This window comes from Notothenia rossii (genome assembly GCF_949606895.1).
Source record: "Notothenia rossii genome assembly, chromosome: 11".
NCBI classification, from domain to species: Eukaryota; Metazoa; Chordata; class Actinopteri; order Perciformes; family Nototheniidae; genus Notothenia; species Notothenia rossii.
In genome coordinates this window covers 50,294,619-50,322,419 of record NC_136910.1, presented here as the reverse complement: position 1 = coordinate 50,322,419, position 27,801 = coordinate 50,294,619, and the positions used below count along the sequence as shown (strand labels likewise).

Below are 27,801 nucleotides of genomic sequence, written 5' to 3'. Positions count from 1 at the left end.
TGAGGATGCATGTATATAAATAAATATGGTATTTTCCAGTATGCAAATGTCTTAAATTATTACTTTTATTTGCAAGCAATACATTTAAACATCATACTTTATAAACCTGTATCATTATGTAATTTAACAAATATCCAAAACGTGACTTCATACAGAATATTTCAAATGAAAAAAATGTCATTCATCTGAAAAGCATTTCAAGAAAACAGCTTTGAGTAATCCACATGACAAACAACACTGATTACACAACAGATGTTTGTAATTCAGTCCTAAAATACGTAATCATTTAACTCTAATTTAAAACAGTTGAAATGACACCAGAGATCAAAGTTACATCTAAAAGAGAGAGTTTTCTATCTTTGTAGGAAACAATGAAAGGTTTACTCTTTCATTACGAGGTTATTTTAAAACATTAGGGAGGTCATTCATCCCTTACATAAGAAACTATTTTAAGGCACAGTAATACATTAAGTTAATGAGTATTTCGCAAAATTAACAAATCTCTTTATGACTTGTGGGCTGATGATGACGCACGTTTGAAGAAGTCATTAATGAACTTCAGACTATTTTTACCGATGCTGCTGAAATGTACTCGTTAGGTCAAACTCTGTGTGTCAAACAAAGTAAAATGAACACAAAAAACAGACAAAGATCGAAACAACAATGAAAATGCCCAAAAATGGAATAGCAACTTTTCTATAAAAAACAATCAACAGCAATGGTTTAAAGTGATTGTGTGCCACTATGGAATTCGCTATACAGTAGGTGACAAAAACAACAAAGGTGTTTCAAACGTAGTTACTATGAAGCGTTACCTGTCCTTTCCCATTCTCTTTCTTAACCTAATGCTAAGTCAGAACATTTGTAACAGTTCAAACATAAAGAGGGAGAAAAAAAACAAGCAGTCATGCAATAAATTAAGCATAATGTTTGAGTGGTGAAAAAGGGTTATGCTATATCTGCGTGATATAGTGGCTATAGTAACAAGTATTCAAAAGTTCAGGCTCTGGGCTTCAGTGAAGTACGTGAAGTACATTTTTCCCATCGCGCAACTACATACAGAGTCAATGCAAAGCAAATTAATTGAAATTAGCATATCTGAATTGCTGTACACTGTTTCAAAAGAAAACATTGAATATAAACATCTAAATTAATAAAAACCTCTCTGGCGCGTCTGGCCCAGGTAACACAAAAAAACACATGATGATGCGAACAAACCCGCAGGGAAAACATTTGCTGAACGTTAGTGTCTGGTCTGTTCATTTAACATAGATAAGAATAAGACCTGGTAATGGATGTATGCTGGTGAATGGTCAGCATTGAAACACCTTTGACATCCCTTAAAAACAATTCAAGATTCAGTAGCTAGAGTCATTATCGTAGTGTCCGCGGTTCAAATTAGAGTCCTATCCTCTTTCTCCGTTTCCTGTCTTTTAAAAAAAGGAAAACAAAAAAACACTCACCACTAACACACTCAAATAATGAAGGAAATGTGCAAATTACCAAAAATGAGAGCTGTTTATAATATACAAACCATAGCAGTGGCAGTTTGGGTCTACTGAAAATCGTGCAAGGAAAATGAATCAAATCACTTTACTGTTTGAGTACTCTTTGTATGCTTGGGCTCAGTGCCAATGTTCCTTTAACATGTGTTTTTAGGCACCATCTTTACATGAGTCAACGTGCCTGGGGACAGCATTTTTTTTTTGGAAAAGTCCACATGTTAGCAGTCAGGCTCCGTGTCAGCATTATTGCTTTGTGTGCCTTGATGCATGCGCTCCAGTATCCGGTGTATACTGCTGAAACTGGGCCTATCTGACGGGTGTGTGCTCCAACAGAGCCTCATCAGATTGTACAGCTCCAGAGGACAGTTCTCAGGACAGCCGAGGATGTGACCATCCCTCACGTAATAGATTACCTCCTCATGACCCATACCGTAGTAAGGCTGCATCCCATTGGAGAAGATCTCCCATAGCACCACCCCATAGGCCCACACGTCCGATTCAGTGGTGTAGCGGTTATAGAAAATAGACTCTGGGGGCATCCAGCGAATCGGGATGGCGTCATTCTCGTTGGCTTTGTAGTAATCGGCCGAGTAGATGTTTCTGGACAGGCCAAAGTCGGCGATCTTCACCACCATGTCCTCTCCAACCAGGCAGTTCCGGGTTGCGAGGTCACGATGCACGAACTTGCGCTCCGACAGGTAGGCCATTCCTGCGGCGATCTCCGTGGATATCAACAGCTGCTCATCACAGGTGAGAAGTACCGCCTCCAGCTCAGAGGAGAAGCTGCGTCCCGATAGGCTGGCGCGGCTCAGGGTGCGCACCGATTGGGTTGGAGATCGGCGACGCAGGAACTCATTGAGGTCGCCATGGGCCATGTATTCAAACATCAGACACATGGGTTTACCCACTGCACACACACCTGGGGAGAGAGCATGGACGATGATATAAAATCATCTAAGGTTTGAATACAAACACAAATACTCAACCACATGAACACATCTGTGACATCATTAAACCACGCTGAATCTAAAGTGAGTTTATCTCCCACAGTATCATACAGTGAGTTCATTCTCTGTTAAAGGTAAATACATATTCGGACTAGACATAAACACAGACGAATTTGATGCGCACAAATAAACTCTTACGCATAGAGGATGTACAGTCTTACATAAATAGTCCAGTCATGTAAACACAGTGTGTTTTTAAATTAACCTTATGTTCTTCTGGAGGGCAATTAAAAGAGGATTTCAAAAATTGGGAGTGTCCTGGAGTGGCAGCATTTCCTGACAATCCCAGAGTAACTATACAAAGAACTTAATGGACGTTTTTGAACTTTTTTGCACTCGATGTTGAAAAATGTTTTATTGTTTCATCATTCCTGAATGAATTTCCATCAAGTATGGTGGACATAAATGAAGGCGTAATGGCACATCGGAGAATATTCTAGCATGGCACGTCCAAATTCATTCTATTTATTTACTACTTGTTTACTTTAACTCCATAAAAGAGTTGCTGTCTACCTGTTTATTTATGCATTCCTGTTTATGCTTACAGGGCGTTAAGGAATTTGTGCACACACAGTTAAGGCTGTGCAGAGCGCCAACAGTCCTGCAGAAGTTGTAGATGTGCCATTTAATGTGACTTGGCATTCATCACATTGTGAGTACTTTAGGGCTATGTAGGACATTTGATAACAACCTACCAGGTTTGCAGACAAGAAAATAGATCTGGACAAAATAGAACATGTACATTCACATAGTCTGGTTTACAGTGATACGATTGGGCATTAAGCACCTTTAAATTGGAAAACTAAAACATCATTTATCGTTGTATTGGCTTTTTTATTATTGTTGTTTGAGTCTCTGTTTGGTCATTTTGTGGCTCTTGGTATTTTATTTTTGTTACGACTAATACTAAAAGTGTTCTTCAAATATTTGGTCCGTCATTGTTTTTCCCCTTTTCTCCAGTCGTTTAAAGTCTCTTTGTACTTTTTTTTATGACTGTTTTTATTCTTTCTATGTCCCTTTGCAGTCATGTGATAGTCATATTCTTTCTCTGGAGATATTTTGTGTCTTTTTGTAGTCATTAAAATTCTCTTTGTGGTCAGCTTGAAGTGTTTTTGTGTTGCTTTGGGGACATTTTGATTCTCTAGTCACATTGTTGTATATCCTTTTTTAATTGTTTTACCCTTGTTGTCTCTTTGCAGCTGTTTTGCATGTGTTTTGTTAGATCATTCAATAATCCTTCCCTTCTAGCTCTAATACTTTGTTCTCTAACAGATATGTCAGAACTCAAACAACGACATGCTCGCAGTGAACCTTTGGGAGAAGAGGAGGCTTGGGGGTCATGCTCAGTTAGTTCAAGTCCTATGGGTCACCGAGCGGGGACAGTTCCCCAGAGAACCAGCTCTGATTTCTGCTCCTGTGTGTGTGTGTGTGTGTGTGTGTGTGTGTGTGTGTGTGTGTGTGTGTGTGTGTGTGTGTGTGTGTGTGTGTGTGTGTGTGTGTGTGTGTGTGTGTGTGTGTGTGTGTGTGTGTGTGTGTGTGTGTGTGTGTGTGTGTGTGTGTGTGTGTGTGTGTGTGTGTGTGTGTTTGTGTGTGTACACATAAAGGACTGCAAGGCAACAGTAGCAGCCTCAGCTGAAGGTCAGTAGCTTGCTCAAAATGCTTTTCTCCAGCGCTAAATGTACAGAACTAGGAGGACCCGTGCTGCACATGCGACAACGTATGACAAGCAGACATCTCTAATTCTGACACAAGCATGTTATGGATGATATTTTACGCATCATTTGCAGTTTATTATTAGTCATGGGGGTAATTAGAGGTTCATTTGATCAACTCTGGTTTCATGTGGAGCAGAGAGTTCGCCACTCTCTAAACAGAACAAACAAGATACAGTACAATCGTTTGATATAATCTAGAAAGAAAAAGCTTTTCCTTAAGAATTAAAAAAAAATGTTTGACAATCACTGGAGCCACTACTAGATGGACCAAAGTCAACAAACCTCTTTCAGCACAGTGGTTGATCTATGGCCTTGTTTACTCGGTGTCAGATAGAGTGAGTTGTATCTCTAAATGTCTTCCTGGAAGTATATTTAGATGAGAGCAGTTTGTATTAGATTAGATATACTGTATTAGTGCTGATAAGCTTTAATAGAGGACATTTGTTTCAATCTGGCCAAGAAAGTCACATTAACTGTCGAGCAGCTCTTGTTTACTGGCATACAGTCCTTATCTCTAGCAGGTTTTATAGCAATACATTGAAACAAGGACAAAGACTTCATTCAGAAGAATACAGTGAGTGATTGAATAATCTTAAGGAAAAAAAAATGGGTATTGAGTATTACTCCACTTTATATGTTGCCGTAGGAGTCAGTTTACTCTTTGGTACTTCTGTTTTCGCCAAGTTCATTTAAGCAGAATGTCTCCTGAGTTGATTGCAGGTTATTCAGAACACCTGTTGGTTGCTAATTCAGAATTGAGAGCAACTGGGTGCATTGATCCTCTCAGCCAATCAGAGTGTGACTCTGCCCTTTCTATAGGTTTTAAGAGGGGTGGAGAACTGCACACCTAAGGCACTCTGATTTTCCTTCAATGAATTCAAGACCTCTTTTTTGCTGATTCTGTCAGCTACAAACTCTGCTCTCTTGGCCTTTGAAGTCTACGTTTCTTCTCTTTACTTCTGAGACCTAGCTGGAGTGGACATAAAAAAACACTTTTCTACAATGTTACATGTTTCGAGGCAGATTTGAGTTTTGTTGTCCAATCTCTTCCGTACAATAACTTATATTCTAGACCCGTGTAGACTATATTTGGTTTATTGGTTTACTCTTATCGAGACTCCCTTCTAAGGCATTTTATAATCATTTTTCACAAGGGAGGATGTGGAAAATAGGTAAACAAGCTAACATCACCTTCAACACTCTTTTTAACTGCGTACACATTACCTTTTTTCAAGAGTTTATTCTTCTACTGGTAATAAGCATTACAATATCATTTTCTGTCATTTTGAAGATGATGCTTCACAATAAAAATGTTGTACACATAAGACTAGTACACTGGTTTAACATTGAACTCCTACAACATTAAAATTGATTTATCTGAACCAGGGAAGCCTGTTTTTTATGTAATTTTGTTTTGCACTTTCCACACACTGGTACAACGACCAGCTGTGAGACGTACCTAGGAGACGAACGATGTTGGGATGGTCGAACTGAGCCATCAGCGCTGCCTCTCGCTGGAAATCATTCTGCATGTCAGCTGAGGCTTCCTCCTTCAGCATCTTCACTGCCACCATTGTGAACGACTCCATTGGCAGCAGGCCTGGTGCTCTGCAACAAACACACACACCAAAAGAATCAGACACAATGTTCATAAACAGTCCTCTGTTTTTGTTTATAGTATGTGTGTATATATGGATATGTCTGTGTAAAAAATACATTGTTCGGCAAAAAACAAGCATTCTAGCATAACACCGCAACTGCATATGTGCTGGCACTGTAGATGTCAATCACTTGGAGGGAACACATGCACACACACACTTCATGTGTTGGCTCACTAGAGGGGCAAACTAAAGTCAACACGTTGTTTCTCAGTGTGGATTTATATATAGTTTTCACACACACACACCAGCGCACATTGGGAACACACAGATTAAAGCCCATCTGTCAGGGAAGTTATTTATTCCTCTGGTATATTTAGGTCTCTGAGTATATTGTTGCATGTATGTGTGTGTGTTCATGTATGCATGAATATACACCACCAAATGCATGTGCTGCCTGTTTGTTTCTAGGATTGTTAATCTATACTCATTGAGTGCATATGCAGAATATAGTTTGTATTTGCACATTCATTGCCTGTTTTTGGTCAGGCATGCAGGTATAAGTGTAGTGTACTGTATATGTGTGTGTTTGTGCTCTTTGACTTATGTCTTAATGAGTGTGTATTATGTTCTCAGGGGTGTCCATATATTACACCATTCCAGTTTTCATTAAGGGATTACCAGCAAGCCTGAAGGACGTCTCCCAGATCTGCATGGCTACATTCTGGTGCTACTGTGGAAATGCCATCAACTAGTAGAATACTGTGCTAACTGTACTATTATTAACCCCAATTAATATGCTGTGCTCCAAATATGTGTGTTTCCAACCCATAATGTGGATGCACTCCTTATTTAATGGATATTTCCTAGGCAAATGTAACACCCTTCCACCAAGTTTCATGACAATCAAGCCAGTAGTTATTCCATGATTCTGCTATCCTTCCTTTTATCTTCAAAAAGTGACCATACCATATTTAAGAAATATTGCACCTCCTCCATCTTTTTGAGGGTTGACCCTCACTCTTTAAGAAGGACATCTAAAGACACCTAAAATATAGATGTGGGTGTGCATATTGTTGATTTATGACATTTTAAAAATGTTGACTACTGTATGACCCAGGTCTGGTATTTATCATAGGGATTAGTTGGACACATTTGCGCTTGCTGTGAACAGCGTCACTGTGGAGTAAACTTGACACCTGTAGCAGCTCTCCTTGTGACTTTGTAAGTGACGCAGCAGTTCTCAGAAAGAGAAGTGGCCCCGATAAGACTCTTACCAACTCACTCTGTCCAAATCCTGTCTGACCCTTTCTCTTCCTGTGCCTGAGAGATATCCACTACATCATGTAAGCCCACTGGCATGACATGGCAAACAAAAATGTGTCTATCTAATGTTCATTGCACTTTTTCAGAGTGGAAGTCTCTTCAAACTCTTCTTCTCCTCATCGATGTTTTTTTTTTCTCTCCTTTGAATTTCCAAATGAATCGCTATATAGGCAACATCTGTTTCCCCATTGCCTCCCCCCTCACCTGGCCTGGAAAACCCGTCCGAAGGCTCCTTCTCCAATATCTCTGACATATTGAATGTTATTTCGAGGATACTCAAGGGCCAGAAGCTTTGAGTTCAGCAGTAGGGGAACCCGCTGGTACATGGGGTTGGGGTGTAGTCGATCAAGCAGGAGCTCTGATGGAAGAGCGGTCAAGGTCGGGATCTCAATCTCTCTGTTGAAAGAAAGAGGGAGTGAGAAATACAAAAACAAAGGTTCAAGGTTGAATTTAGGATTGTGCTTTTTTCAATGCTTTCTATTGTTTAAGTTATCAACAAAAACAGTATTGGGTAGTATTGATCTTTTTTACCCAGCTGAATGCTTCTGTTCACAGGATGGGTTTCAAATGTTCTCTCTCGTTAACGGTACTGGTGTCATCATTTCTTCAAAGGAATTTCATCATACCTCATGTATGGCATTTATCTCACCTCTTCCGGTTTCTCCACTGCTTCCTCTGTCTGCGGCAGGCGAGGATGCCAATGATGAGGAAGACTGAAGCTGCAAGTGCAGTCAGGAGGATGACGATGACGGACATGGAGTAAGCCGGGGAAGACACCGATGCCGTGGGAGGGAGACGAGGAGTCTGACGAGGGGATTGTGCCTCTGGAGTCAACACTAAGAAACATTTAAAGAAAATGTAAAGACGAGGTGCTGTATGACTTTTCGACTGAACTGAAACAATATCTTGATTAACAAAAACAGTTGTTGGTGGGCGGTTTGGCAGCAGCTAATTGGGATCCTATACGTTCTCTTTGACTGGTGGGTTTTTTGTCGAAAAAGGGCGGCAGAAGACTGTACCTGATGCTATGACTGTCTCCCCACAATGCGGCACAGCGCAGTACTCCCAGCGTATGTTGTGATTTGAGGTGTAACACCAGGGCTTGTCGCTGATTCCTCCAGGGTTCCTGCAGTAGTTATGTGAGCTCTTCAACTCTGGAATCACATCCACAGAAAGGCGATGCTGATGGGGAACCTTCAGGAAGATAGAGAGTAAAGAATTGAGAAAGTCACAGCGCAAGAATTGAGTGAATTTAATTTATTAAGAGCTTTGTTGACCTTTTTTCAACAAAAAAGCAAAGGGAATAAGCAGTACATGGAACAAAGGGAAACAAGGACCCTTTCACTTCATGTTGTTTAAGAAGTTTGCTATTGCTTTCTTTCTACTTCCCGCAGTGGTAAAGTAAGAACATCTGCGATCCAGCCTCTGTCTCCAGAGAAACCACTCTTGTCTTGAGGTTTGAGTCTTATCAGTAAATTTATAGCCGTGTGTTTTTCCTAGTAGAGCTATTGAAGGCAGATTTTCCATGGATTTAGTTTTTTCTTTTCCGAGAAATGTCTGACTCCAGACTGACTTAAAAAACGGATATTGCAAATCAAATTTGAATAATTGTAATACACTCCTCAAGGCCTTGTTTAAGGTTTAAGGTCTACGAGAGGTAACATTTGAATGACTGCAGAGGGTTTCAAATGTTCTACAGTAAGGGACATTAGAGTTTGCATGTTTGTTTCTGCAATATTAAAGTGCCAACTCAAATACAAAACATCTGGTGTCGTTGTGTGTTATGAGCTTTAGTTATCAAAAGAGCAGTGGTCCAACCTGTCCTTTGGGATATGAAGATATGTGCTTAAACTGCTAGATTCAACACATGTGCTGCTGTACAGTAGATCTAAGTATATGAAAAGCAAACTTCCCACACGGTACGCTTCCTGCCTGTGCCAGGAATGTCCTCTAAGAAAAATGACAGGGCAAGTCATCTGTCACGGCTTTAAGAAACAATCCATATAAGCATTTCCTGATCTGTACATTGATCAGTAGGATTACATCGTTTTCCATAGGGTCAATAACGACTTAAGTAACTAAAACCACTTGGTGTTTGAAGAGAAACTGTTGACATTATTAAAAGAAGAATGAATGAACTGTTTGTAGGAGATGGGATCTGGACAGCAGGCTTCACTTTCCATTCATCCACCAACTTTCAAGTTGCTACGTGGCACGTTAGCAATGTCACACTACCTGAGTCTTTGCTCAATAGGTAGTCATTATTCTACCATACGTGGTCACTTAAAAAGAAGAACAACGTTATTTATCACGCTTCCCTCCCAACAAAGAGGGGTTGAAACTTGAAGAAAACTAAAATGTAGTCATCTTGTATCATGCCTACTTTAACATATGCGTTATGGAATTAATCTGCATATGCTCCAGTTCAAAACGAGACATCATTTTGAATCAACATTTTCCTGCAGACTTTCCCAATGACTGAGCAAAAATAAGCAAACTACTCATTGTGCCACATAACTACAGCCTACACATGTGCTGAGTATGTGCTCCACATAAATGTGATTTTACTACGGAGTATATCATATGACGTGTGGAACATTAGAGTTTTGGGTTCATTTCCTGCAAGACGCATGTGCGCAGAATATTTTATATTCACTATAAAAAATATTTGCTTAGAAAGGTCTGCTCTGTGATGCGTAAAAGGTAAATGATGACTTTGGACGGAGCCATCGCTGGATAATGTTGCTTTTAGAAGAAAAAAACGACACTGACTGTCCAAAATATTAGGAACAGCTGCTTCTCCTGTGACTCTAATGGACCACATACAGGCTTGTGAAAGCTAACCTCCAAATTCAAATATAAATCCACTTTTATATCAATATGGAGCATCATGGATCAGGGATTATACATGTAAAATAAATGTTTTAAATAATCGTGTAAATTGAAAGTTGGAGCAATTCCTTTGAATGTTTTTTATTTTGATTATACGCTGCATTTATCCTGTGTTTGGAAATGTGCAAAGACTTAGGTTCATACCAGAGCCAGCAAAAGGTAAATGAGATAATAAGTTATGATCTCATTTACCTTTTGCTTATTATTAATAACCCATTAACTACAACAGGATGTTTTGAAGCTCCCTATTTTTCCCCGACAATGCTACATAGTAAATAAAAAGGAAAGCTAGCATTGACGTTAGTATAAGTCCGCACACATCTACCTTTTTTACACATTTGAAGTTAAAGTTTATTATCATTTCTGAATATATTTTTGGATATTAACTTCATTTGGGCATGTGGGAATTAGAGTAGGCTTCAGTATAAAATAGAAATCACTATACTGTGTCTTTACTTAAGGTATTAAGAAGTACTTAATGAACTCCTAGTCTAAGTCTGTCCCATTTTCACAAAAAAAGAATGTTGATTTTAACTGTATGGGTCTAACATATAGATCATTTAAGCTTGAGGTAAAAAAAAGAAATAAAAATGGTGCAATCAGCTTCTCGTTTCCTTCTAGGAGAACTGTTCTGCCAGACATTATCCCATTAATGATATTATTATCATACTTGCAACAGGAAATGAAAGCTTTGATGCTGGCCAGGAAGTTAAGCATAATCATGGAAATAATCCGATCATGTTTAAAAGCCTACCCTTTTAATTTCAATTTGGCCACCACACCATATCATATTACAAAATTCCGGCATTTTCCTGGAAGCAACACATGCTACGTTCTTGCTGATCTCACTCTATCATCTCAGAAAGGTTCAATCCTGACATTAGCGTAAACCATAAGTGTTCCAACCTTTTTATCCACATTGCTCTGTCAAAGGACACTTTTATAAACAATGTAGGATCTGTAACAGTCAATTTTGTCTAGTAAAATGTTGTCAGCTAGCTAGCTACTAAATTAAGCTAATGTTAGCTAACAGGTCTAACAGGCTGACTTTTCAATCTGGCTTGTTTGAAATGGAGACTCCTTTCAACACTACACAGTAAATATTAGAGCCATGAATGGGACTTGTTACTAAAGGATAATGCAGAATGAAAAATGTATTCAAAATAGTTTATTACAATGGCATTTAGGAATCACATACTCGTATTATTCAGCGTCCTGTGTTCCAATGTGGACATGGTTTACTGTGTGTAAAAAATATATATTTAAATGTATCCGTGAACTAAAAGTGTACCCAAAAAACATTTGAAGTAAAAGAAAGGAGAAAGAGAGAATATGTTTATAATTATGAATCGCATTAGCGAGCAAACCTTCACAATATCACACATACAGTGGGGCAAAAAAGTATTTAGTCAGCCACCAATTGTGCAAGTTCTCCCACTTAAAAAGATGAGAGAGGCCTGTAATTTTCATCCTAGGTACACTTCAACTATGAGAGACAGAATGGGGGGAAAGAATCCAGGAAATCACATTGTAGGATTTTTAATGAATTAATTGGTAAATTCCTCGGTAAAATAAGTATTTGGTCACCTACAAACAAACAAGATTTCTGGCTCTCACAGACCTGTAACTTCTTCTTTAAGAGCCTCCTCTGTCCTCCACTTGTTAACTGTATTAATGGCACCTGTTTGTACTCGTTATCAGTATAAAAGACACCTGTCCACAACCTCAAACAGTCACACTCCAAACTCCACTATGGCCAAGACCAAAGAGCTGTCAAAGGACACCAGAAACAAAATTGTAGACCTGCACCAGGCTGGGAAGACTGAATCTGCAATAGGTAAGCAGCTTGGTGTGAATAAATCAACTGTGGGAGCAATTATTAGAAAATGGAAGACATACAAGACCACTGATAATCTCCCTCGATCTGGGGCTCCACGTAAGATCTCACACCGCGGGGTCAAAATGATCACAAGAACGGTGAGCAAAAATCCCAGAACCACACGGGGGGACCGAGTCAATGACTTGCAGAGAGCTGGGACCAAAGTAACAAACGCTACCATCAGTAACACACTACGCCGCCAGGGACTCAAATCCTGCAGTGCCAGACGTGTCCCCCTGCTTAAGCCAGTACATGTCCAGGCCCGTCTGAAGTTTGCTAGAGAGCATTTAGATGATCCAGAAGAGGATTGGGAGAATGTCATATGGTCAGATGAAACCAAAATATAACTTTTTGATAAAAACTCAACTAGACGTGTTTGGAGGAGAAAGAATGCTGAGTTGCATCCAAAGAACACCATACCTACTGTGAAACATGGGGGTGGAAACATCAGGCTTTGGGGCTGTTTTTCTGCAAAGGCACCAGGACGACTGATCCGTGTAAAGGAAAGAATGAATGGGGCCATGTATCGTGAGATTTTCAGGGACAACCTCCTTCCATCAGCAAGGGCATTGAAGATGAAACGTGGCTGGGTCTTTCAGCATGACAATGATCCCAAACACACCGCCCGGGCAACGAAGGACTGGCTTCGTAAGAAGCATTTCAAGGTCCTGGAGTGGCCTAGCCAGTCTCCAGATCTCAACCCCATAGAAAATCTTTGGAGGGAGTTGAAAGTCTGTGTTGCCCAGCGACAGCCCCAAAACATCACTGCTCTAGAGGAGATCTGCATGGAGGAATGGGCCAAAAATACCAGCAACAGTGTGTGAACACCTTGTGAAGGCTGACAGAAAACGTTTGACCTCTGTCATTGCCAACAAAGGGTATATAACAAAGTATTGAGATGAACTTTTGTTATTGACCAAATACTTATTTTCCACCATAATTTGCAAATAAAGTCTTTAAAAGTCAGACAATGTGATTTTCTGGATTTCTTTTTCTCATTTTGTCTCTCATAGTTGAGGTATACCTAGGATGAAAATGACAGGCCTCTCTCATCTTTTTAAGTGGGAGAACTTACACAATTGGTGGCTGACTAAATACTTGTTTGCCCCATTGTACTGTATGTCTGTGTGTGTGAGCAGTGTAACATGTCAGAGTGTGTGTGTGGTAGTGATGGAGTCTGTGCAGCATATGCGTGTGAAAGCTAATTGCTTCCAGAGGCAGGATGTGACATGATGAGCCCCTCCCTCTCTGCTGACCTGGCAAACACACACACACACACACACACACACACACACACACACACACACACACACACACACACACACACACACACACACACACACACACACTGCACAGGAGAGTAGTAACAGCTCACCCTCACAGACTCTCTCACTGAGCAAAGCCGTAAAAACATAAAGAGGCTTTTGGGCCAAGGGGATGTGTGTGTGCTTGTGTTTGCACTTTTGTATGTTTTTCTGTTTCTGGTTAGAGGTCAGGAATGTTTGATTTAAAACTGAACATCCACACACAAAACATGAGTCACACTTTAGTTGGACTCCTGGATTTAAAAAAGACAGGTATTAGTTTGATCGAGGGCCTTGCTATGAACGAATGTTATCAACTCTGTTTTGTACAGTATCTGCCTCGCATATTGAAGTTCTACGCATTTATAGTAATGCTTTCTCACACACACACACACACACACACACACACACACGCACACGCACACGCACACGCACACGCACACGCACACGCACAGACACACACACACACACTACCTGTTGGCTCCATGACTGACACGGTATCCCAGACCTTGTCGCATTCAAGCTGCCTTGGTAGAAACGCCCTCTGTCATTGTAGCATGTTGCTGTTGAACAGGAAAACAGATATGGGATTAATATGATTTAACAGTAACCGTTTAGTAAATTATTAATTAAATTAAACAAATATATTTGTTTCTAGACTTACTTGTAACTTGATCTTTCTTGATGTCTGAAATGTAGAAACGATTAAAAGTAAAGTTGAATAAAAAACATATCATGGAGAAATCAGAACATCACTGAATGTCAATTCAGTACATTTCATATTGTCTTACAGAGCAAACATACAAACACTACGCCTATGATAAAGCCTACACCCCACACATACTAGCCTGCAGTTGTATATATTGGCTCAGTTGCTCAGACCCTCTTAATGACCTCATAAGTATCAGTGACCTGCAGTTAAGCAGGCAAAGCTTTATTTGGCTGTAAGCAAATGCAACTAGCCAACTCCTTTTTTTCCTTTTCACAACGCTTAATTTCCTTTAGGATTGAATGCTGAATTTGCTGCGCTCAAGCTGCAGTACAGGTTCAACATATCTTATCTCTGGCTGAATCTAGCAGAACAATTAAAAGAATGATCGTAAGATGAGGTAAAGTTTTGATCTTGAATTCAGCGTGTTAGTTACCATCTTCCACGGCTTCCTTCTTGTATACATCATTCTGTATGCTGTAAACAAACTTCTGCATAACTGTTTCTTGACTTGTTTTTTATTTTGAGAAAACAAATAAAATAATATGCTCATGCTTAAAAAACTTATAAGAAAATAGTCCAAATATCCAGACTTTGTCACATGTTTGCTGTCATCAATTCTGGTAGGGCACTTTAATGTATTACTCTTATAAGATTCTTATAGATTTAGATATAGATTTACAGTGTTCCAAAGCCTCCCAATATAATGAATCCTAAACCCGGTATAATGATACATATCCTTTACTTCTATATATTTGTGTACTTTAGTGTTTAATTTTGTAAAGTATGCACCCCAAGTGGACTCTCTGGAAGTTAGCAGAAAGTCTGGACATTGCCAAATTAGCCAAACTCTTCCCCTTTTTAGATGATGTGCATTTTGAAAACAAACACTTCTGAAAATGTTCTTAGTGAGGGATATCTTACCAACAAAAGGGACATGTGTACATGCATCAGGGTCTGTGTGCAGACTTGGTAAAGCCTGACAGTTGGGCAGCAGTGAAGTGGGAGAGTGGGACCCGGGGACAGAGCCGAAGAAGCCCGGCTGGACTGAACTGCTGCCCTCCAGCACATACCACTCCTTATGGCAGTACAGCTCCTTCACCGCCAGGCAGTGTTCCCTGTTTCGTAAAGGAAGACAATACATGTGGATGCTCCTTCAGCTGTCTTTGCTTTCCTATAGAGTTGTGTAGTAATATATCCAAAAATCTGGTAACAACTTTACGTTTTACAACTTCTGGTTCCCTGCTCAAAGCCTGAAGGTCTAAGGTTAACACGATCTTAAGAGGTGTTCACGTTTGTTCTACAACATAAAATAAGTGAGTAAATATCACTCTTGTGAATGTCTAAAGCTTATGTATTTATTTATTTTGCTGCTTGCTACAAAAGGAAAACTTGCGCGGCTCTCATGTCAGGGGTACTTGAGTGAGTGACATGCAGGCTCGTATGCACAGCAAACCACCAATCACAATCATACTTGATCAGATCACAGCAGGCCCCGCCCCGCTAGTTTGCAGACCATCAAAACATCGGTAAAAAATGAGCGAGGCAGAGGAGGACAATACCGGCGAGAATGAAGATTTACTTCCAAAAAGAAAAGCAACATCTGCCATCTGGAACTATCTTGGATACAAAAAGGTTCTCCTCTTCTTCATTCACAGGTGAACCCCCTTATTTGAGGGTAAGCAACATGCATTACCATGACATGTTAGATCATGACTTAAGGTATGATGAGTCTACCAGTTAAGATCCAGACGTCCGTGACTAAAATCCTTCATCCGGTTAAATATAGTTAAAAAAAACGCAATATATATCGCAGGGGAAAAGAATATCGTGATGTCAGTTTTTTTCAATATCATGCAGCCCTAATGGTGGTAACGAAAAGCCCGTCATCACACCGAAGATTAGCCACATTTTGCATAGCAATAGTGACACCGAGCCATGCGACTGTAATGTCGCTCATTCATAGTATTACGTTAGCTTTTTATTTCTGGCCATCACAAAGTTGTGTTAATATGTAGGGACGCGCACGTATTGTAAAGGTAACTACCACACTAACCACAGATCTTATTTTCTGAAATATTCCAAAATCCATTGGAAAAATCACATTCCTTTTTGTCTAGGAAATCCTAGCGATGCTAGGTCTGCTGGGTCAGCCTACAAAAAATGCAGTCTATACTGTACTAACGAATCCAAACAAAAAGAGGTGTGTGCTACCTGCAGACAGGTTTAGGCGCCGGTCCTAACCCTGATGGGTTGCAGTCGGGGAAGGAGGAGTGGCAGAGCAGTGAGCGCACGGCGGGACTACACAGCACACTGATTCCTTCCAACTCCGTCCACCAGCTCTGAACCAGGTACTCCTGCATGTCCTCGGGGTCGGAGAGGGAGGAGTTGAAGAAAACCAGCAGATCATCTTGCAGTATGTTGCGGCACACATCTCCACGATACGCACTGCAGTAGCCCGCGACGCCCTTGTAGAGTCTATGAAGAAGACACACAATTATCATGATTGGTTATTACTTGGTCTACAAACATAGAAAAAACCACAATGCTTCCAAAAACAACATAATAAAGGATAAAGGACTTTGCATTCAAGTGTTTGTCAGGCAAAAAACATTCTAAAGATGAACAGATATATGAATTTATAGCTAATTGGAAGACCTTGTCTGGCTATAACAAAAGATCAGGTTTTATTTCTTGTTTGGGGGTATGACAATCATCCATTATCTAAATCCCTTAAAGATTCTGACTATTGGACCTCAGAGCAATCAATATGTTACTCTTTCGGCTGACCAGAGTTCATGTGTATCAACAAGGTCTACATCTTTGAAATCTCCCCTAAAATAATCCAGATGTTAAAAGAAAAAAGCTTGTAGAAGGTTGGTAGGAAATTACATCATGTCTGTCTGTTGGACTTCCTGGCAGCCTTTTAGATTGAAAAGATCAGTCATGGATACATAAACCTGCCTTTCTCACGTATTGTGTTCCTATTCTTTGTTTGCAATTCCATCTGCCTGCTTTTTTCCCAACTCATATATCTGTTTGTCCTCCAGCATGCACACAATCCACATGTATTTCTGCCTGCTTCACATCCACATTCTCTCTGTTTATCTGACAGCCCTCACTCCAGTTGTCTCTATGCCTGCCCGTGTACTGCAACACTTACAAACTGTTCAACACCCCCAGCCTGTTCATACGTTCTTGGATGTACATCTAAAGATTCAAAGTCTTTAGTGTCATATGCACAATGTCTACAGCGTCGTTTTTAGTAATGAAAACTTCAAGTCTCAGGCTCTTCCAGTGCTGCTTACAATAGACATTATAAGAAAAAGAAAAGGGCCAAATGTAGCCATTATGCCAGATCCTTTTGTCTTTCTATGACCTATAATCTACTGTCTCTGTCTTCAATCTTACCTCAGAAAATCTCAACGGGACACAAGGCCAGCATTTCCATGTATTCTCTACCTCTCTATCTTTATCTCCCTCTGTTTCTTTCTGAAGTTACATAGTCCAGATGTGGGATTTGGGGGTTTGCTGCAATTCAGCAAAGTTCAAATTCAGCTCACATATGGGTGGATGACGGGCCACAATGTAGTTTATTGCCAGAGCTAAAACGTGTATTGTCTTCAGTTGACCCAGAGGAAGAAACAGCACTTAGGTTCTTTAAATAAAGATTGTTACAGTGCCTGTATAGGATTCACTGACAGCAGGTAATGTGCTGTGTCATTTTTATGAAACACATGGACTCTCACATGGACTAGCACTTTGACTACAGTATATAAAGAAAGAGTATATTAAGAGTTTTAAAAAGGCAAACACATGGACTCTCACTTTGACTAGCACTTTGACTACAGTAAATAAAGAAAGAGTACATTAAGAGTTTTATAAAGGCAAACACATGGACTCTCACTTTGACTAGCACTTTGACTACAGTAAATAAAGAAAGAGTATATTGAGAGTTTTGAAAAGGCACATTTCTCTTACCTCCACTCTATGGGGAAGTGGCAATATCCGTAAGACGTTGGTTGGAGACACGCAAGTAGGAGGAAATGGGTGAAGAGAGTAGGAAAAAAGGCAAAAATCAGTTTCTGTAGGAAGAGAAAACTATCCATTGTGCTTCTCTTACGAAGACAGCTATCTGTGAGGATGGAGAGGGACAACCAGGTGGAGGGCAGTGTGTGTGGTCAGGGAACAAGCCATGTGTGGGTGTTTGTTTAAGAGGACTGGGGTCATGGGGGGGGGCGAGTGTGTCTGAGGTAGCAACCAAATGGGGGGCACAACCAACAGCTGAAGCTAAACACAACTAATATAAATGGCAGCTAAGATAACTCAAGACAAAGCAGAAACAACCCCCAGACACACAGACTACAGAGCTACAAGTTTCTATGACTGTCACTTTGGAATGGAGATGAAAAAGAGTGAGTACCTGCAACAGTGACTTTAGCAGTTGCCTTGACAGTGTTAGCTCCAGAGTTGTGTCGGTTAGCGGCCAGACATGTAAACAAAGCTGGCTTATTCACCGTCACTTTAAGAACAGACAGGATCACCTCTCCTATCAAAGTCTCTTCGACCGATGCACCTGAGATCTACATAAAGAAAAAAATTATATCACAGACGAACCAGGTCATCATGCAAGGGCACATCACATACTTCACAATTGTTTTATAATATAACGTACAAAATGATCCCCCCTTGCATTAAAGATACATTTGTTTCAGTCCACTAGGGGGCAGCAGAACAGCCTGAAATCACAACATTGACATATGTATATAGCTCTGGAATACAATTAGTAAAATGAAAAAATATACGTTATTCTATAAACTACTGTCAAAATGCCTCTGGGTTGGAATACAAAATACACTGGAATGGAATGGCTGTCATACTTGTAATGAGATAGTAATTAGATTGAGATTTAAGAACAATTGGGAGTGATCTCTTTTTTTCCTTTTGAATTTTTTTGGCAACCAGTGTCTTTGAGTGAAAGCTATATGGGGAAGACACACAGAACATGGTCCAGGGCCAGATTCAAACCCTGGTCCTCCGCTTGGCAACCAACTGAGCTAGTGGCTCTTTCAACATTCTATATTATCAGTATAAAGCTTTCATGCCAAACACGTTATGAAACCGTTTCCTGTTGCTACAACATTATGATTTATTTGGCGTTGTGTTATCCGGACACCTCATACATCTAGGTCTAATATTCACCGCCTTTTTTGTTGTTGTTCGATTTGATTCCCACCAACGCTTCGGTGACGCATAATTGAGTTGAGTACAGAGGATGAAATTAGAAATAAATTAAAATTGTTGATCTAATGTCTAGAGTGTTCACACACTAAGTATATCACAGGATCATGGGTGTTGAGCTGATAAATGAAGTGCCCACAGTACACTATGTGTCAGGCATTAATTTAACCACTCGTGAACATTTAAATGATTTAAAAATTCCCTGGCATTCACACTGTACGAATGTAATGACATACAATGTCTTTGTTTGTTTTAGTCTCTGTATCAACTCACAACGCCTGAATATATCTATTTATGATATGTCAGTCCGTAGTGTTTGTGTGCGTGGGTGCTGATATGCGACGCATCTATATTTAAAGTTGTGTATGACTGATTGTTTTTTGGACGAGCTTGATCCAGCCCCGCTGAAATTAATGACCTTAATCTGCCAGGAAAGCAGCTCACACAGTCAATTTAACACATACAAACTCACACACACACATGCACGCACGCACACACACACACACACACACACACACACACACACACACACACACACACACACACACACACACACACACACACACTCACGCATACATACTTTATTTACAAGTATTATGGGCCTGTAATCACCTTGTAGTTAGCTACCAAGGCTATTAAATACCCAGACGTTATGCAGTGTATGTCTGCCCGCAATGGAACATATTATAAATGTGTGATTGCTTATTTGCCTGACTAAAAAAAAAGTCCTGTTTAACATTCTTAAGAAGGTCAAGAATATCATTTCAACCACGACAACTCAAATTTTAATAGAGCTGTACATGTATTTCTTTTTTGGTCTGATTTTTCTTCCTTAGGGTTTGCAGGAAGTCGCAAACTCATTGTCCTGGTGTTTTAAAAAACAAGAATAAAAAAAAAACACTTGGCACGAGTTGTGAATAATGTGTTCTCCTGATGTCCCAAAAATGATTGCATGTTGTTTCAACTGCACGGGGGGTTTAAACTAAACCATCGCAATGACTCACATGTTCGAACATAATCACTAGAGGAATAAACTTAGCACGCTTCTTGGCAATTGGACATTTGGCACTGTTGGAAACAAATCTGTTTCAGTTCTGTTGCTTGTCTAAACAATGTTGTCAGCAGGTACATAATGTCTCTCCTACTGTTATATTTATTTGTATGACTTCACAAATCAGCGCTCTTTTACAGATGTTAACATGGGCCACCTTACATGGATGGGCTGTACATCCATCTAGTCAGATTTTCAAGACCCTCAAGACCTCACTGGCTCCCTTTGAAAAGGCATTCCAATTAAAGCTGATAACACTGTGTATTATTAGCTAAATGGAAAACAATCCTTTAAAGTCTCTGTCACCATGAAGTAAGCTGCTTCTTTGCTATGATTTTAATCGTTTTGTTGATCAAGCCATGTGGACAGCCAGGATAGCATACCAAACACATTACAATTGGCATGCAAAGCTGTTCAAGGACAAATGTCTCACAAGCAACAAGTCCTCACATTCTTCCCTGACCTTTCTCCTATGTGTACTTTGTTGTTATTCATGTCACCTGACTTCCTCCTTTGCTACTGTCGCCCCCAGGGGTCGTAATATATTGATTGCACGGAGGACTTACTCCGTTTTTTTGGGGGGGGGAGCGGTCAGCTCAAAAGACAAAGACATAATTTAGCTCCTACTACTCTAAACTGGAGTGTGTTGCTTCTGTAGACCGCCAAATGGAACGCTAAATACCTAATGGTGATGTGTAGCTAGACGCTAGATAATCTAATGGTGATGTGTAGCTAGATGCTAGCTAGCTAATGTGGTTTCTTTAGACCTGATTCTATTCTTTGGACTTTGGATTGCTAGCTCATTTTATAAAATAGATGCTGAGTAGGTTCAGGATCTTTGCCCTGTTAATATGAAGGCTTAATTTATTCAACTTTATTTGAGTATTGTATTGGACTACAATGCATGTTGGCTTTCCAGACTATCTGCTATGTTATTGTCAGTGATTTCCCATTATGTAAGACTCTTCTGGCTGACAATGTGTCACAATGTCAGCTACGTGATAAAAATGTCTCTGATGCTGGCTGTGGTAAATTACATTTGAGCCAACCCAACCATTGTAAAAGAGACAACAATATTCCCAGTGAGATCGCAAGCATTTATGAGAGACTGAGGACTGGGCATAGACACGATGGATAGAGCTACCACCATGAATATTGTTGTTTTGTTTGAATTTGATCACAAACATTCATAGCTTTAGAGTCTTTTATTATGTGGTTTAGAGGTTTTAAGACCCTGATAGAGATACATTTGTAGATTTACAATGGATTCAGCTAAAACACAGCATCAGTCAACGAACATCTCGAAACCAATATTGGGCAAACCCCACAAAAATGTGCTTTTACACAACACACTGAACTTGAACACTCACAGTATTCCCACTTTCGAGCCAGGTGATGGTAGGGATCGGATTTCCTGTGGCGTTACATTCCAGGGAAATCTGGCTGCCATAGGCTACTCGCTTCTCCTTAGGAACCCGTAGGATTCGTGCTGGAGCTAAACACACACAAACACAAGTGTAGACACACATTCACATACATATATTGCAACCAAACTACTATATTCCTCCGGCTCAACATACTGTACAGTTTTGACATACTCTATAAGATGTAGAAAGTGAAACCAGGTTAAAATACATACCCTGGACCTCTATGGTGACAGGCTTTGAGAAGGCCAAACCAAAGCTATTCCTGGCCACGCAGCGATACTGTCCTGCATCCTGCTTCTGGATGTTATGGATCTTTAACGCACCGTAGTCAAGAACGGTAACACGGTCACTGATCTGGGAGAGATGACACCATTTTTGAAATAGTTTTAAAGAAAGAACTGATTTTCACTATTTTAAATGTAATACTGTGGGACACTATAAACCAAGCCAAGAAGAGGGATGTCAGAGTCCTTTATGGTAATATATATAGTATGTTTAAAAAAGGATGGCATACTTTGATAAGCTCATCATCTTTGAGCCATGTGACATCTGGTTTGGGGTTGCCGAGGGTAACACAGGGCAGCACTGCTTTGGATTCTACCAATAGGGTTACATTGGTAGGATGGCGTTTGATCTGTGGCTCTGTTGGAAAGACAGACAAGATACATTTAGCCTTTCGTTTCAATGCTACTGTGATTGGAATATGAATATATAGAATCTTGAAAAAAAAGACAGACATACTCATCTTTAGCTGCAGAGCTCCACAGCTTTTGGCTGCCTCTCCAATGCCGTTACTGGCGATGCAGCAGTACTCTCCATTGTCTGTATCTCTTACGCGAGGAATGCTAAGCATCTGCCCATGCTCCCTTGTAATGTACCGGGTGTCATAGTACCTGGTAGGACAAAAATGAGAGAGTGACTGTGAAATTAAGTGAATATTAAGAAAACTTATTTTTGAAAAACATCCAATATCAACAAAATCCATTTATATGCTGTGTATGTAGCTACAATTCCAACATTTGCAGCTATACTTAAACAAATACCTTTTCAAATATTGGTAGTGTGATGGTTGGCATAGCAGCTAATGTTACTAGCATTTTACCAACTAATAAAGTGGACATCATTAACATAAAAAATTGCTTTATTGTCAGCATTTTGCTAGGCAACAAATCAGCTAATTTCATCTCACTAACCCTAACGCAGCGTCCACATTGCGGCGTGCGTTGAAGCTTGCCGGCGGGCGTGTCTGAAACTCGACCAACAACCAATCACATGAATCTCCCGTCCCGGACACACAAGCACGCGGTTTGATTGGCTAGAGCTTGTACTGGCATATGATTTGATTGGCTGACGCTTCCGTCGAAGCTTCAAAAGTTGAACATTGCTCAACTTTTGAAGCGAGCAAAGCGTAGTGACGCTCCCACAATGCAATTCGGCGAAGCGTGACGTCACGCCATCAAGTGAATGGGCAGAAGCGTTGAAGCTTGTGGACGGGCCGTAACCCTAACCTTTGTGATTACCAAAGTAAGTAACTAAAGGTGAGTTAATGGTGCAGCCATCATGTGAACTTACATTATTGGGTGGTTATTCTTAGTCCAAGTGATGTCAGCACGGGGACGGGACTCCACCTCACAGATGAAGGTGGCATTGTGATCCAGAAGTATATCCACTGTCTCCAATAAGGTGATGATACGAGGCGCTAGGTGGTAAACACATGAAAAAAAAATATGTTGGTTACAAAATAGGAAATCTATTTGAAATCTATATGATATTTGTGAAAAAAAGGGACTTTTTATAACATTTGGCGAGACTTTCATATCTTTTAATACACAAACAAGATGTCGATTTGGGTCTTTTTAAAATGTTGTGCACCACAGTATTTGAGCTGAATCACCGTTATGCAGATGTATTAACTGAACATGGAATTACCTGAAAAACACAATGACTAATACACATGTTTTTGTAGCATTGAATATGGGTTTAAAATTGACTATGTTGTTTCTTAACAGTAAATTACAGTCTTACTCAGGGAAGTGTTCACAGCTGCATCTTTTCAGACAAATATTTTGGCCTTTTTGGCATTCCTTATTTCATACCCATCTGTTCCGAACACTCAGAGTCTACTTAAGACTGTTGACCAATGTTGGAACCACCAGATCAGAGGTTATCAGCTTGCTTACAGAAGAAGGATGGCCTTGAGGAGACGAAAAGTCTGTTTGTTTGAGAGTCTTTGGGGATTTTGCAACATTATATCAAGTTAAAAGAAAGAGGATAAAAAGAGAACGATTTGGGAGACGATAAGACACCAGTAAAGAAAGACTTATTGAGGTTTCGTTTATTTACATTTTTTATTTAACTAGAAGTTGAAGCAAGAACAACATTTTAATACAAGGTTCAACGATGGGCTCTCTCCCCTGCACACACTTTCTAATTTTCACAGATGGTCTTGGTTAAAAAAGAAGTAGGTATATTACCTGTTCTGTGTACATAGAATATAAGAAATGGGTTCTTATGATATAAACCAGGTGATCCAGAGTAAAGATGTGAGCTTTATTTATTTCATTCATTTTGTCACGGAGTTGTATGAAAAAGGAGAAGAGGGATTATTTGTAAGGCTCGACTCATATTAGTAAGGTGGTCTGATGTGTATTTATTTTCAGCTCAGGGTGAATGTATTGAGAAGGGGGAAATGAGGGGGAGTAAAAACAAAGAGAAGGCCTGTTCAAAAGGAAATGGAAGGGGAAAGATAGTAGCAGTACAGTGGTGAGGCAGCAACTGTTTATATGTGGATCGAGATCAGAGAAATGTGGCTTGTTTTAAACTTTCTTTGAACTGGGAAAGAGGAGAAGGAAGAAAAAAGAAAGGAGGAAAGGATTAAGGTTTAGAGGACATTATGCTTGTTGTGTCTCTTGTGAAACAGAATTTCACAATAACAAAGCTGGAAAAGTTGTCCAACATCCACACCCCCAACATCCATTTGTTGTTTGCTTTGATCTACACTTCATCCTCTTGGTTGTTTTTCATACTGACCAAAACAATTGTAAATGCAAAGCAGATATTTGGTTTTTATACTTGATTCTATCAAGAGGTCAAACAAGACAAACACGAAACATAGTTTTGTTCTCACACAGAAACCCCCATTAACGTATCATTTAAATGACTATATGGTCTTAATTCATCCTGCTAGAGCACATTTTATAGTTCTGACTGGCACCATAAGACCATTTCTTACGTGGGTAATTATAAATGGATAATGGTTAAGATGTCAACAGTTTATTAAAACCTAAAACTTGAAAACTGTCTCATTAACTAGACCCATGTGACTAAAGGAGGCCTTTACATCATTCTTTTATGTAACACATTAATAATGATCAACACCGATTTGTTTGTTTGTTCACATACATCTCAACTGAAATCAAAGAGCTAATGAGAACAAGCTCATCTCAGCGAAGCACATTAAAGTGAATTATTATGTTTCAAACAACTTAGCTTTGCTCAACAACCCAACCCTCAAAACCACAACAAATCAAAAAAGAATAGTAAAAGTAAAGTTATAATCAGTTTCAATCCACTTGTCAATACAGAGATGCTAAATATTAATCTGTAGCCACACATTGTAAAACTGTGGTTGATTGTGTCATGGAGGATTACACTTGGACTCAAAAAGCAATCTATTTAGGTTCATTCTGACAAATCTTGAAATACCTATTTTACAATAGGTACAAATTTGTTGCTTTAGTGTAATGGTTGAATTATTGTATGTCAACGAGAACTCTTCTTCTTCTTGTCGTAGTTTCCCCCATTGGGAAGAAGCCTTTTGCATGGTGTCTTGAAGAATTTGCTTTGGGGATCCAACACGTGATAACAGTACCACGTGAAATGGTCATGGTTAACTATACCATCTCATGTAGCTCATAACGTCGCCTGTAAAAATAAGTACTTAACAATTTGAAATGGTCGCTGTTAAGTTAGGTTTAAGCAACCACGTTAGGGTTAGAAAAAGGATGATGTTTTGGTGTTACAAAATGGAAATGTTTAACTATTGACATCATTTCATATAGCTGAGGGAATTAGCTTCACGTTGACATAATGTGTCATTTAAAACAACTCAACTTTGAGTTCAAACTTGGGTTTAAGTCCAGTGTTTGATTGATGAATCCACCCTTCCTTTACTTGATGGACTTTCTCGCTCTTAACACTACGTCCATTGCGAGTGGACTAACATCGGTGATGGATAAAAAGGCTGTTGCGTCTTATACCGATGCCTTAAGATGCCTCGTCGAATGGCGGTATGTGACCCCTTTTGAGCGTCACCAGGCCCAACAGCTCTAAACATTTTCTCCCTCCTAAGCACAATTTATACTAAAGGATGCCTAAGACTATTTGGCCCAACACAAAGATGCCATCCACATTCATTTCAGCCTTCTAATCACTGACGCAAAGCACAGGTCGTTTGCCAAGCCCGCACCATGGCAACTCAATCCCAGCTACAATACTTCTCTGGACGAATGTGACAGAAGCTACACCACCTGTTTCTCTGAGCCAATCTTCTGTATACACTCTACATCTGTACTCATAAAACACGTATTGTATGTCAATAGCCTGCTCTGGATGCCTATGCATATGACTGTAAAATTGTGCCAGCATTTGATACGGTGCCCATCTCACATGTCCTGAAATCCCAAGGCCAAGGCCGAACCTACTGCGTTCAAGTCTTTCGCATTCAATGAGACATGAGATATCAATTTTTTTTTACTGAAAGTGTTTTTAGAAATATATTTAAACCTACTAAGTTGTATTAAAGCTTACAAGTAATTCTACTCAACAGATATACAACATGCATCATGTTATTGTACAGTATAGCTGTGGTGGTGGTGGTGGTGAATCGGTTCCTAAACACATTTACAACAGCCTGCTCAGGGGATATGCCACAGTGTAGGAAGGACATAGATTTAGTCACATTTACACTAAGAAAGCCTATAAACACCTTCTCCTTTTCCCTACAGGATGTGGTAGAAAATAGCTGATCTCACAGCTACGTACAGTATGTGGTGAAACTCAATATTCGTTTTCTTTAGAAAAAGTCAAGCCAGAATAAAAGATGCGCAGCGTGATACTTTTTTTTTTTTCACCTATCCATTGTTGACAGTGTTGATCTTTGGCTTTCTGAGCCCTTTGTATTCTAACACATTTAAAATCAAGATCATTCCAAAGCCATATATGTTTTATCCTTGTCCTTTTTTAATATTCCCGTTTTTGTCATTTCTGTTTGGTAAATGCTGTTAATGTAGCCTACCAAGCACACATAAGCTTATACATTATTTATCCATTAACCTTATCTATTAAGGGAACATTGTTTTATGGAATCAACACTGTTTTTTTACAATATCCTCAGAGACTTTTGATTACTTTTGCTTAAAAAGACAGTCTTTAAAGCTCTCTTAATTAAAGCATTTAGAAACCTTCTATACGTACCTCTCTGCATCCCATAAGTTGAGGTGAGCAGAACCAGCAGAAAGACTGAAATGGTTTCCACAACTGTCATCTTGGCTCTAGAAATATCTTTCCTTTTTCGTACACAGAATAGGCCTGGTTGTTAGAATCCCATGGCAGGTCAGGAGACGTTCTCTCTTGGTGTTTTCCTTCACTGTGTGCGTCTGCGTGTGTCTTATCCAGAGACAGCCATGATCTCTGTGCTCAACAAGGACCAGCTCAGTCACTCTGTGTGTGTGTGTGTGTGTGTGTGTGTGTGTGTGTGTGTGTGTGTGTGTGTGTGTGTGTGTGTGTGTGTGTGTGTGTGTGTGTGTGTGTGTGTGTGTGTGTGTGTGTGTGTGTGTGTGTGTGTGTGTGTGTGTGTGTGTGTGTGTGTGTGTGTGTGTGTGTGTGTGTGTGTGTGTGTGTGTGACAGTTGCAGCTGCTAGCTGTCCTCATGTACAGTCACTCAGGTTTTGTAGCTTTGCTCAAAGCTCCAAAGACTCCAGTGCTGGAGAACTATCCTCATCCACAGTGAGCAACACAACAAGCTAAGTTCAAGGTTCTGCTTTTTAGTGACATGTCCCAAGTCAAAGGTCACATTTGTGTCAGTGAGGCTACAGACATAGAAAGAAGAAACAGCTATTATTCCTTTGACTAAATTGAATACAAACA

The 27,801-nt window shown here is 39.8% G+C and overlaps 1 protein-coding gene across 1 annotated transcript; it reads right to left on the bottom strand.

Annotated features, from left to right (window-relative positions):
- Positions 1–47: 47 nt before the first annotated feature.
- musk (muscle, skeletal, receptor tyrosine kinase) lies at positions 48–27,395 on the bottom strand. Its single transcript, XM_079656984.1, has 16 exons — positions 27,130–27,395; positions 23,227–23,353; positions 22,396–22,547; positions 22,169–22,296; positions 21,867–22,008; positions 21,598–21,722; positions 18,310–18,518; positions 16,150–16,413; positions 14,860–15,053; positions 13,891–13,914; positions 13,701–13,789; positions 8,171–8,345; positions 7,801–7,987; positions 7,356–7,547; positions 5,687–5,835; positions 48–2,424 (listed from the first exon to the last, which is right to left on the bottom strand). The coding sequence occupies exons 1-16, from the start codon at positions 27,197–27,199 to the stop codon at positions 1,724–1,726; spliced, it is 2,928 nt and encodes a 975-aa protein (XP_079513110.1). The 5' UTR covers positions 27,200–27,395; the 3' UTR covers positions 48–1,723.
- Positions 27,396–27,801: the final 406 nt, after the last annotated feature.

Bases quoted from the DNA above. Each gene is read 5' to 3' on its own strand.
- musk (XM_079656984.1), bottom strand. From the start codon at position 27,199: ATGACAGTTGTGGAAACCATTTCAGTCTTTCTGCTGGTTCTGCTCACC. The intron at 22,009-22,168 runs GTATGCCATCCT...CATCTCTCCCAG, and splicing joins AAGATGATGAGCTTATCAAA to ATCAGTGACCGTGTTACCGT. The intron at 16,414-18,309 runs GTAGCTCTGTAG...TCTTCTTCATAG, and splicing joins AGTGACAGTCATAGAAACTT to ACTCTACAAGGGCGTCGCGG.